This window comes from Rattus rattus, chromosome 12 (assembly GCF_011064425.1).
Source record: "Rattus rattus isolate New Zealand chromosome 12, Rrattus_CSIRO_v1, whole genome shotgun sequence".
Lineage (NCBI taxonomy): Eukaryota > Metazoa > Chordata > Mammalia > Rodentia > Muridae > Rattus > Rattus rattus.
The window spans coordinates 87,060,482-87,072,932 of record NC_046165.1 but is presented as its reverse complement, the minus strand read 5'-3'; the positions used below and the strand labels follow the sequence as shown (position 1 = coordinate 87,072,932).

The 12,451-nt window shown below is 46.5% G+C and overlaps 1 protein-coding gene across 2 annotated transcripts in view; it reads right to left on the bottom strand.

Moving 5' to 3' along the window:
• Thrb (thyroid hormone receptor beta) overlaps positions 1–12,451 on the bottom strand; it is a 93,127-nt gene that overhangs the window by 60,237 nt on the left and 20,439 nt on the right. The window contains exon 3 of one of the 2 annotated variants that reach the window (XM_032917248.1): positions 442–702. The exons of the other annotated variant lie outside the window; for it this stretch is intronic. Coding sequence (XP_032773139.1) covers positions 442–702 — 261 coding nt within the window. The remainder of the gene's footprint in view (positions 1–441; positions 703–12,451) is intronic. 2 annotated transcript variants of the gene reach the window in all.

Below are 12,451 nucleotides of genomic sequence, written 5' to 3'. Positions count from 1 at the left end.
CTGTCTATTTAGGTTAAAGGCCGGCGTCACAATCCCTCCAGCTACTGTAGATAATCAGGATAGGAAACCTATTCGCGTGCACACGCTGGCAAACTCAGCTAAAAGCAAGTGCACGAGTGCAACAATGTCTGCTTCCACTCAGACACAAGCAGAATCTAAAACCAAAACCATAACATAATTTTTCATTGAAAAAATAAAAAGGATCGCTTCCTGAGTGCCGGTGTATGGTGTAAAGTGCTTGCCTTTGGACCCCACTTGTTTATTTATGCTTAAAATAAAATTAAAGGCTAAAACCCCCGGGGAGGATCAACCAGGGAAAGGTAGCACAGACACGGGGCAGGTGGAGAAACGGATTCTGAGCGGTCACGGGAGAGACGCATGCGTGGTATCGGGAGAGAGAGGCGCATGCGTGGTATCATCGGTCTAGCAGGAAGTGGTTACCTTTACATTTCTTCTCTTCCGTCTGGAAAGTCTGGGCGCTTGAGACGCTCTGGTCGTTCACATCGTCTGGATCCAGATGGAATATAGAGCTCGCCCAAGTGGCCTGGATGAGGTGTGAGGATGTTTGCTCATTCTTCAGTGCACCACGCCTCTCCACATGGCTCTTCCTGTGCAGGCAGGCTTCGGACATTCCTACCAGCTTCCAGTCCTGGCCTCGGTCTGGATGGGGCTTCTGTTTGTCCCAGGCTGGAAGGCCATTTTCTGGTAGGAGGGGAGCGGAAAACACGAGATAACAGACTGAAGGTATTGCCAAGGTTTTGCTGAGATTTTTCATTTTAGAAGGCCGGTCGTTGTTTAATTCTTTTGGTCCCCTATGCTGTCAGGGCAAAGAGCCACCTAAGCTGGATTGCCTGCTAGAGAGACTAACATATTCCCCTTCTGTTTTTCCAACGTCTCCACCGCAAGGCTCTGCTGCTCTCGCCACTACAGCAGTGGCCCCAGAGCAAGCTGATACCCGTTTATATCACTGCTTAGGTGACTATCTGAGGTCTTGAAAGTCAGGGCTGGCCACGACCTTAGGTCAGATCCTTAGGATGCACACATCCGGGTGCAGCCTGGTTTGACTTGGGTTATATCACACGCTGACCCGAGGGACACTGTCACTCAAGTTGGCCACATTTAAGTGGCCACACACCGAGCCTGACAATCTATCCTGACCGTCTTCTACTCTGATGACAAAAGGAAAGAAATAGGAAAGACGCCAATAATAAGACACAACACAAAGCAACACAACTCCTAAGTCCAAACACCTCAATCTTTCAAGGAAGTTCTGTGTTCTCAAAATAGTCCCAACCCAGGCCGTAAAATCACATAAAAGGGAACAGGCCATGTTTTCTCCTTATGGCAAATTAAGAGCTCCACGGATGGAAGGATGAGCCCGGATCTCAGGCTGGGTACCAGACAACTGATATTTTATTTGTTTTGGAGTTCAGTCTGTGTGGTGCATAGGTCTGTTCTCTAGAAAAGGCAAAAATAGAATAATATAATGAATTTCTAAAGCATCTCTTCTAGAACAATCTGTACCTCATTCAATACCTTTGCTATATATGAAGATATATCAGAGGACAAAAATGGTACACAAACGTACATATATGTGCACATATGCATCACACACACACACACACACACACACACACACACACACACACACACACACACACAGCGTACAATTTACCAGAAATTCTTAGCAACTACGTTTCACAATTAGAAATGGAGTGGCCATATACACTGATTGTAAGACTGATTTATAAGTGAGGGCTTTTGGTCAAGGAATCCAGAGCCTTCCACATGCAGGCTAATATTGCATTCACTGGACATGTCCTTTCTGGGTGAGTTTTCTTTTAAGGCTGAAATTACCAAAAGACCACAACGGAATCCTTGGTGTTTACATAGGCCAGTCCGTCCTGACTTGTGCACAGGGAATTTTAAGCGACTTTTCAGAGTTAGGCACACTTTGGGTTTCCACAGCACCTTCTCTGAAGCTACCAGATCTTCAGCTGAGGTGGTGTGGACGGTTTATCTGGACGTGTCAGCCGTCAGCCGTCACTCTTGGAAGTTACGGTCCTCTCCTGAGCCCCATGTTCCCATATCCATGAGCATTCCAACTTTCTGACCCAGGAGAATGTGAAGGACCACGAGGGGATAGGCACGGGATTTCTTCCTTTTTTTGAAAGAAAGATTTAATTGAGTTCAGGTGTGCAGGAGTCCCACCCCTCCCCGCACCTGTGGGTCTAAGTGTCTAAAGTTGGAGTTTTGAGCTGCCTGATGTGGGCACTAGAACCAAACTTGTACGTTTGGTAAGAGCGGCAGCAAGCACGCCGACTTGCTGAGCTGTCTCTCCAGCCCCAGTGCAGGACTTTCTGCCTAGTAAGCGAAAGCGGCTGGTGCTTGAAGTAGCTCATGTCTCCTGCAGGAGAGTCCTATTGTGCATTAGGCTTGGGGTTGTACCAGTTGCTCTGATTCATGCAAAGGCACTGGAAATTGTCCACGCTTAGGATTGTGTAAGCTATTGTATTAGGCAGGTTAAACAAACATGGGTGCTTTTTATTTTTCTCTCTCAGGGTTTATGAGGTATTATTCATTGCAGGATGAATCAACTCTTCCACTTTCCAACCATGCCCGCCCCTGGTGCAATTACAGGCATTTATTCTCAGTGTCCTTCGAAAGGAAACAAAGATCTCGTATTGCGTTTCCAACTAAACACATCTGTGTAGAGTTCATCCAGGCACCTACTACCATGAGGGTTTAAGCTTCTGCGAATTAATTACTAAGGGGCTAAATGGGAAGGTTAATCGTGGGTCTGGCGAGCCTCCCTTTGCTCCCACGGACACGAGAGAGCTCACCCACGCGTGTTTCTGCTCTCCCCGCCTTATTTTCAGAGATTAATTCCCTACCAAATTGTACCCTGTAAAGTTCAACTTAAAGAATGTTAAAGTTCTCTGAGGATTTTCTAAAGCTTCTACCATGTAATCTTTGTGTATTAATTTCTAATTATGGTAGTAATTTCCCCCCCGCCCTAACAATAAATGAGGAAATCAGGCGGTTGCTGTTCCTTATTGAATCTGAAACTCGTCTACGTTCCCACTCAAAGCAGAGCTCATCAAAGCTCGTTTTCATGCCCCTTGGGCCAGCAAGAGTGGGTTTCTTCTGGCAAGGGGGAGTAACCCAAACGGGGGTAAAGTGAGCGAGAGGACTGCCTTCCGCTTTCCTAAGAAAACCACTTGAGATGGATTGGGCGAAGGGCTCCCATCCACAGGAGCCATTTACAGGTTCATAATTACTGTCTGTAATTACACTTGCAATAATGATATTCAGTTGCTTAATTGACAGGTTTATGGGATACCCACTGCTGGGAAAACAGGAGACTGAGAAGCCCTGCCTGGGCCATGGGAAAATGCAATAGGGATTTCTTTAAAGAGAATGAACACTTGATTCTATCCACTCAAGGACAGGGGAGTCCGTGCAATTCTTACTCCATTCCCCAGGAGGCATGGGACACCACTGTGCCAGGCCCATAAATTCTACTCGTTGGGTATGCTGTCAGTGATGAGGACTACAAGGTCCCTCCACATATATGCAGCTGGTAAAATGTTTTAGGAGTTTTTCCTATGACTAGATCACGCGCCCATATTCTTCCACTCCTCCAAAGTGCATGCCGATAGATTATTTCCCTTTAGAGAAATTAGCATCCTCAAGGGTCAATCACGACTCCCAACCCTTGGCACCTATCACTACAGGTGCTAATCACGGCGCCAAAGACCTGACTTTTTAAATCAGGCAAAGGCCTCGGGATATATGATTCCGCTGAGTTCTACAGGTGAATGAGATACCTCAGAGAGTTTGCAATCCAAAGGACCAAGGTAAGCTTAATGTAATAAAACAAGCTATTGACATTCAGAATAAGTTATACGGTCTCTGAGACTCTAAGATCTTTTACACAGCCTTAGATAATCTTCCAGTTGTCATGTTGATATATCCTAGAGCCACTTGGGAAGAAGGAACCTCAACGGAAGAACTGCCTTTTCTCAAACTGGCCTATAGCCATGTCTGTGCGGTACTGTCTTGATTGATGGTGGATGTGGGAGGGCCCGGCCCATTGTGGGCATCACTATCTCTAGGTATCTGGTATAAGAAACTGGCTGGGGTGAGCCAGTAAGCAGTAGTGTTTCTCCACTGTTTCTGCTTGAGCTCCTGTCCCGACATCTCTCAGTAATGGACTGTGACCTGGCAATGTGAGTTATAATAAACCCTTTCCTCCCTTGAGTTGCTTTTGGTCCTGTTGTTTGTTACAGCAACAGACAGAAACCGAGGTAGAGAAGGCTGTGCAAACATTGACAGATCACCGAACTGTGGTTGGGTCTCCTGAGCAAAGCTAGCAGGTGCTGACTGGATAGGGAAGATTGCAGGTATGGATGTAAGTAAGTTCTTCTTCAAAGAGATGGTTTAGGTATTCTCTGGAACACACTGCACATAGTGGTAGGAACAAAGCCTTCAAAGGCCTATGGATGTAGCTCATTGGTAGAGGCCATGGCTACTGCACCCGAGGCCCTGGGCTCAATCCCCAGAACCACAGTAGCACACATAACACCAGACATAGTAGCACATATCTCAGCAAGAGATGGAGTTAGGAGGGTCAGGGTCCCAAGGATCAAGGTCATCCTTGGCTACACAGAGAGTAGAAGGCCAGCCTGGCCTACATGAGACTTTCTCAAAATCAGGATGGAGTCAGTTCTTTGCTGAGTGTCCATCAGGACTGCAAAAGGGTAAGGTCCTAGAAATAATCAAATCTTATAATTCGCATGATCAACATGACATCCTACACGAAAGGGTTGGTATAATTTGTCAGTTGTAATACAAGTTAATAGATGGAGGAAAAGTCAACAACTTGGTGGGATGTGGACTAACACTAGAGCAACATTTGCCTGGTTGTCTCAGAGAGTTTAGAGAGAGATAATCGAGTCTCCATTTCACGACTGTCATTCTGATGGCTTTGGATGCTACCATTCTGACCTAAACAGTCTTTAGCAAACAAGAAATGAACGTAAGTTTTCATAAGTTACCCACCTACAACTTATTTCTGCTACAGGTGATAGAAAATAGATCTGTCTGTCAAAGAAGGAAAATTGTTCTAGAATACTCAAGCATTTAAGAACATAAAATCCAGCTGGTATCTTAGGAAAGGACTAAAATGAAGAAAACAGGGGTGAGAAGAGTCATCGGAGGAGGCTGGGATTTCCCATTACCCGCTCTGTGTATGTAGCTTGTATCAAAAGGCCATTGATTATCAGATATTGAGACAAATGATGTGCACAGCACTAACTGAAAACCCAGGGTATGTGGGGTTGTATTATGAGCATCAGGTCATTAATTTGCTTGTTTTTCTAAGACTTATTTTTGCTTTGACGTGTATGAGTGAGTTTGTATGATGTTGCATGCCACGTGTGCGAGGGCACCTGCGGAGTCCCGAGGGGGCATCGGATCATCTGGAGCTGGAGTTACTGGCAGTTAGGGGCTGCCTGACGCTAGGAAGGGGAACCCAACTCGGTCCTACAGCTAGTTCCTGCAAGAACGTTCCTGACTAATCCCTCAACCATTTTCTACAGACCTTACTTCATTCTCCAGAGCTTCCTTGTCTGCCTCAGCGGATATGTGAGCATCACTGAGGGAGAGCCATCGTTGCCCTGCTGTGTGCGGAGGCCCTGGGAGAGACCCTTCCACATGGTAAGGATGTGAGCCCATGGGGCATAAGCAGGCCTGAGGTGACGCTGCTTCTATTCACGAGTCTTAGTGGGGACAACTGCTCTAGGTGATGTCAAAAAACAATAGAAGGGAGCGATTCTGGAGTAGGAGCCAAACAGTTGACTATTTTTAAAGTGATTGTGATCGAAGGATACGCGACATTAAGCAGTTCCGTTAACAAGTTTAGGGTAGCACTATTTGAGAGGGTTCATGTGTAGATGACAGAGGCGAACATGTATGCATGATGTGTCATGGTCATGTGTAGATGACAGAGTCAAACATGTATGCGTGACATGGCATGTTCATGTGCAGATGACAGAGGCAAACATGTATGCATAATGTGGCATGTTCATGTGTAGATGACAGGCAAACATGTATGCATGATGTGGCATGGTCATGTGTAGATGACATAGGCAAACATGTATGCGTGATGTGGCATGGTCATGTGTAGATGACAGAGGCAAACATGTATGTGTGATGTGGCATGTTCATGTGTAGATGACACAGGTGAACATGTATGAATGATGTGGCATGTTCATGTGTAGATGACAGGCAAACATGTATGTATGATGTGGCATAGCAAAAACCTACGAGTGCTCACTGAGCCTCCTCCTTCCTTCACCACTAACAACCACACAGCACAGCGCTACTCTGCTGAGTTCAGCTACTTGGGAAGTTCCCTCCCAACTTCCCTTTCTCCTTCAGCAGACAGAACTAGTCTATGGCTTCCTGGGCTCAGCTTTCCCTCACTGCTGTGTTAGGGTGAGCTCTCATCGTTTGGAAGATACTATGGGCTCTAACAGTGTGTAATCCTGCTCCATTTAAAAATATCTTATTGGTGAACTAGTGTTCCCAGTGGAAATTCTCAGGTTGGCCTAGAGACTGGGCCCACGTATTTCTTTTGTCTTTTCCATAATTTAGATCTACAGAGGAAACAGAAAGTTGTAGACATTGTAATGAGGGGGGCTTAAGTCACAGCAGGGCACGAGGCCTTCTACATCACTGGCCTCTAAAGGAATTGGTGGCGGGGAGGGTGATAAAGGAAGGCAAGTGTTTATTATGTGTGATAATAATATACATTGGTGATGACCCTAACATAAACAACAGTTAAACCCACCCAGAACTGGGCCGGCTGGAGAGGTGGCTCAGCAGTTAGAACACTGGCTGCTTTTCCAGAGGACCCAGGTTCAATTCCCAGCACCTATATGGCAGCTCGTAACCGTCTGTGATTACAGCTCCAGGGGAATCTGGCACTTTCACATAGGCACACATGCAGGTAAAACACTAACGCACATAAAATAAACAATTTAAGAATATCACTAAGATTTACTATTTGACAAACTAGTAAAGCACTAAGGCATGAGTGCCGTCTGTATAGCCCAGCATTCATATGTCACTTCATCTAATCTAAATAAACATCTGTACCCAGAACCTCAAACAACACTAGATGACTTTTCATCCAATAAACAGGAGCAGAGCAGGTGGGAAGCTCACTGATTCCTGTGTTCCCGTTCAGACTGTGTTACAATGTATTGTATTGGCAACCCTTTTGCTTGGCTTCCTGAACTCATGGGCCTGTGGCTTGCTTATGTAGCCTGTGGCTGGGTACACAGATGAATGCCCATCATCTGAGCAGAATCAAATCGCGCTCCACAGCTTTCCATGCCCTCCCTCTCTTCTGTAACTTGGAGGGAAACAGGAGTCCTGGAAGAACCCTGCAGTTGACGTGCCTGCTGGTGCAGACTACCTTCCCCTAGGCTACACTGCTTCCACCGAACCGCTCTTCCTTCATGTTCTCACCCTCCATGGGCTAACGTCGGTGGCCATCTCCACATCTAGAGGAGAAGATTAAAAGGAGCCATTCTTGTATTTCTTTTGGAAATTTAAGAGGAAGCCAGTGCACTGAGACCACATTTGTTCACATGTAGAGGGAGCAGGTGAACTACAGAAGGCCAAGGTGATGGTGATGGATGCACTCAGATGCTCTGACTGGGGTCGGATATCAAGAACAGATCTACTGCCTCACCCCTGAGATTTTGGGGCCCTTGTTCAGCAAAGTTGGTTAAACCAGCCTGTGCAGGCTGGCAGCCCTCCACCCGCTGCCTTGGTCTTCCTTTTGCCAGCACCTGCCTATTAGTTTCCCTCCATCTGAGTCTGTGTGGGAATGTAGGTGTCCTGTCACAGAAAGATTAACCTGTTTCACCAGCAGGGACTCCCAGTGCATCGTGGGCGAGACTTGGGAGCCCATAAGAGACAGACAGATCTTTCCCAGGTCTGGTGGCTTCCACTCTGTTTCTGCTGCAGATTCTGTGAACGAGTCGAGTGGCAGCCTCAAAGAAAATAATCACTGTGGGCATTCAGACTTCAAATAATTATTCTGGAGCCAGGAAACTGCAAGGATAGTCTTCCAGAAAGTGGAAATAATCAACATTGAAAAAAAAAAAAACCAAAGCAAAGCAAAACGGACACATGTGCTTAGAACATTTAAATGGGAGTCTTAATCTATTTTAACACACAGCCTGAAATAAAGTTAGGAAGCAAAACAGTACAAGGTGTGTTTAGAGATGGCAGAATTCTCTTCACTGGAGAGACACATGGTGGTGTCTTTGTTGTGTAGGCTCCTGTACTGGTGCTGAGCACTGGGCAGAGGTTGTGAAAGCAGAGAAGGCAAATCATGGAGCACAAACGAGTCCCATCCTCAGGAATGGAAGCTCACGTTTCCATAATTCACACTGCACTCGAGCATTGGATTCTCAGGTTAGATGGTGCAAAGTCTGAGGTAATCACACCGAAGACCACAGAGCTTCTGCTTAGAGATTAGGAAGGCTGCAGCTGCAGAAACCTCCCTATTCAAGAGCTCCCAGGCCCCCACCAGGGGCGGGTGCTTGACTACTGCAGGGTTAGAATTCTCTTGTGCTCTGGTGCTTTAGGGAATAATGTTCGTTCCTGCTGACAACAAACAGCTAACCTGTGTGTGTGTGTGTGTGTGTGTGTGTGTGTGTGTGTGTGTGTGTGTGTGTGTGTGTCTGTGTGTGTGTGTGTGTGTGTGTGTGTGTGTGTGTGTGTGTGTGTGTGTGTGTGTGTGTGTGTGTGTGTGTGTGTGTGTGTGTGTGTGTGTGTGTGTGTGTGTGTGTGTGTGTGTGTGTGTGTGTGTGTGTGTGTGTGTGTGTCTGTGTGTGTGTGTGTCTGTGTGTGTGTGTGTGTGTGTGTGTGTGTGTGTGTGTGTGTGTGTGTGTGTGTGTGTGTGTCTGTGTGTGTGTCTGTGTGTGTGTGTGTGTGTGTGTGTGTGTGTGTGTGTGTGTGTGTGTGTGTGTGTGTGTGTGTGTGTGTGTGTGTGTGTGTGTGTGTCTGTGTGTGTGTGTGTGTGTGTGTGTGTGTGTGTGTCTGTGTGTGTGTGTCTGTGTGTGTGTGTGTGTGTGTGTGTCTGTGTGTGTGTGTGTGTGTGTGTGTGTGTGTGTGTGTGTGTGTGTGTGTGTGTGTGTGTGTGTGTGTGTGTGTGTGTGTGTGTGTGTGTCTGTGTGTGTGTGTCTGTGTGTGTGTGTGTCTGTGTGTGTGTGTGTGTGTGTGTGTGTGTGTGTGTGTGTGTGTGTGTGTGTGTGTGTGTGTGTGTCTGTGTGTGTGTGTGTGTGTGTGTGTGTGTGTGTGTGTGTGTGTCTGTGTGTGTGTGTGTGTGTGTGTGTGTGTGTGTGTGTGTGTGTGTGTGTGTGTGTGTGTGTGTGTTAAAACAGACTGGCCTGTTTTATGGTCCCAAATGTGAAATATCTTTTTTCAAAAGTAGGAAATGAACATGTATCTATCTTAACCTTGGAAACCAAGACTAGGGTGTAATTCACATATAAATCACAAACTTGCAGACTTAAATTTTTTCAAATAAAAGGCAAAATAGGACTCTTGGGTGAGCAGACCAATTTCTCATACCTGGAGTGGCTCTGAAACACAAGTATTACTTTTATGTATTCACTGAAGTGTAAAAAATTAGCTGAATACACACACACACACACACACACACAGAGAGAGAGAGAGAGAGAGAGAGAGAGAGAGAGAGAGAGAGAGAGAGAGAGAGAGCGAGAGCGAGCGCACTCTGGGTTTTTATAGAATAGAATCTCACTATAATTTGCTTTAATAAAATAACCCTGTCTGTGCAGATATCTCCCCCCTTTGGAGTCATTCTGATCTAGGAATGTTTGGGCTTTCCTTCTGTGAGACTCAGAGGCTCCCAGACATCAAGAACATCTGTCTTAGTGACCTTGATGGCTGGCAAGCAGGTTACACTGAAGACTTGGGGGAGTTTTCAGCTACTCCAAACAGTATGTAATACATCAAAATATATTTGTTGAAACGGGGCCCCAGTAACATGACACAAATGCCTCTGGGGAGTGAATGTCCACTAGGATGGTATCGTTTAGCATCTGCACTTCATGGGTCCTGTCCCAACAGCAGAAGCAGAAGAGGGTAACTGGTGTGGTGTCATGTAACTATAACTCCATCCTTGAGAGACAGAGTCAGAAGGATCAGGAGTTCAAGGCCAGTTACAGCTGCAGAGCCATCCACTTATAGATGCAGATGAATAGAAGGCAGATAGTGTTTCAGTTTTTGTCTTCAACTTTTAGTGACTTAAGAGAGAGCCTGGTGCCAGAGAGGCTGCTCCTTCCAATCTGATTTTCTCCATCGAGGTCCGGGTGTTCCTCGTGGTCCATCAGCCTGCAGGTGGTGGCAAATGTCTGAGACATGCCACTCAGTCTGTCACCTAGGGACCCTGTGTCACCCAGGGACCTGGTCCATCATCACAGAGTGCCTGAGAGATGGTGACTGCAGCTGCATTTTAGCAAGGTGTCCATGAGTCTGGGAGCCCCTGTTCCCAGGCAGTTTCCATAGAAAGTAGAACTAATTTGGTAAATATACAGTTACCCAATTTCGTCTTTGCTGGCATTTGATACTTGCTAGACAGGGCTAAGATCTGTGATTTTCTGCTCTGGACCCTGGGGGCACAGAGGCATTTGAAGTGTTGCAACTCAAGGGAATTGTATACTGGACAACAAAAGGGAGCACACTGAATGCTTCTGTCTCCTAAACAATGATTTGGTAAATGTAGTTCATGAAATAAGAAAATCAAAACACCAAGATTTCATTTCTGGTTATGATTTCCTTTTTTTCTTGGCAGTAAGGTTTTACTCTCAAAAGACATTCAGCAAAACTGTAGAAGCAACAGAATACAATGTATACGTCATGTGTATGCCTCTTCTACAATGTATACATCATATGTATGCCTCTTATATGTCAGGCATCCATTCTGAACGTTTTTATTTTATCTTTATAAAGATGTATTATTTACAGATATTAACATTTTATGGAGGATATTGGGGCACAGAGAGGTTAGGCAACCTACCTAAGGTCACACAGTAGGTAAATGGCAAAGAGAAGACCCAGAGCTAAGATGGTATAGCCAATCACATTGTATCTTTCCTTTTGTTGGGTAGCCAATTGTGGAGCAGTGGAAGGTGAAAGGCAGCCTGGTCCCCGATTGAGCTAAGGCTACAAGCACCAGAGACCCTGAAGGGGAAGTAGGAGCTTCGACTGCTCCCAGGCACGGGGCTCCTGTCACTAGCATAGCCTTCCATAGATTCGTTGCCATCAGTCATGTAAGGGCAACACCTCAAACCCCTCCACATGTAGACTAGGAAAAGGACACGACCTGTGGTCATGTAGGCTCAAGACAGAGATCTTCCTGCTAATGAATTACATAGAAGCTTAGCCAGTACGTTTCCTTCCCAGACATTCCTCCCTGCATAACATATTTAACCTCAGGCCCACCCTGAGAAGTGGGGTATGGTTTTACTCATGCAATTTCCACCACGGCAGTAAATGATTCAGAACCATGGACTGTTTCTTTTCATCAGGATCTGCCATGGGGAGCCATGGAGAAGGCCTTGGCCTATAGAGCCATTGTCTAATCTCCAACAGAAGACCTCTCTGCACTCCCAGCCACAGCCACCACCAAGCCCAAGCCTACAGTCAAGCCAAGGACTCTTCCTGTGGGACCAGCCAGAGCTCCACCTCTAGCCCCTTCCACTCTGGGCTAGATCGAGCCAACAGGCCCAGATTCTGTTCTGAGCTCTTCAGTGACTTCCAGAGCTGCCTGGATGTCCAAGAACCTGGGAACTCCATGGCCCTAGTCTCTTTGTAGTACTGGAGAACCCCGAGCCAGCTCGGGCTGCCCCGAGCCTCAGACTGCTTTCCCACGACCAGAGCAGTGTCCCAGGGCTTCCCTTTGGCCCAACACCCACCTGGCAATAGCATGCAGTAAGCACAGTGAAACTCCCCACATCCTGCCTCCCCAAGGGCAGAGCCCTGTGGCAGGGCAGAGCAGGACCCCACAACGTACAGCCAATGGCCAGTGACTTAGGGCAGGGGCCCATCTTTCTCCCTGATTCCATGGAAAGACTTGACATAAGGTCCAACTCACAGAGGAGGTCACATCCTTGTTCTGTGTCACTAGATATCAGACAGCACGGATGCATCTGCCTCTGAGCCCTTGACCTCTTTCTTGAAAACACGATGTGTGTTTTTGGTGCAGAACAAGGGTTTATGCTCAGATCCAATGCTATGGGAATGGCGGCTTTCACTCACTCCCGGACACTAGACTCGTTTTCTAACACCCCTCTTTCCAGTTTATAGGTCTGTGTTCTATGCTGGCTGCTGCTGATGGCATTTG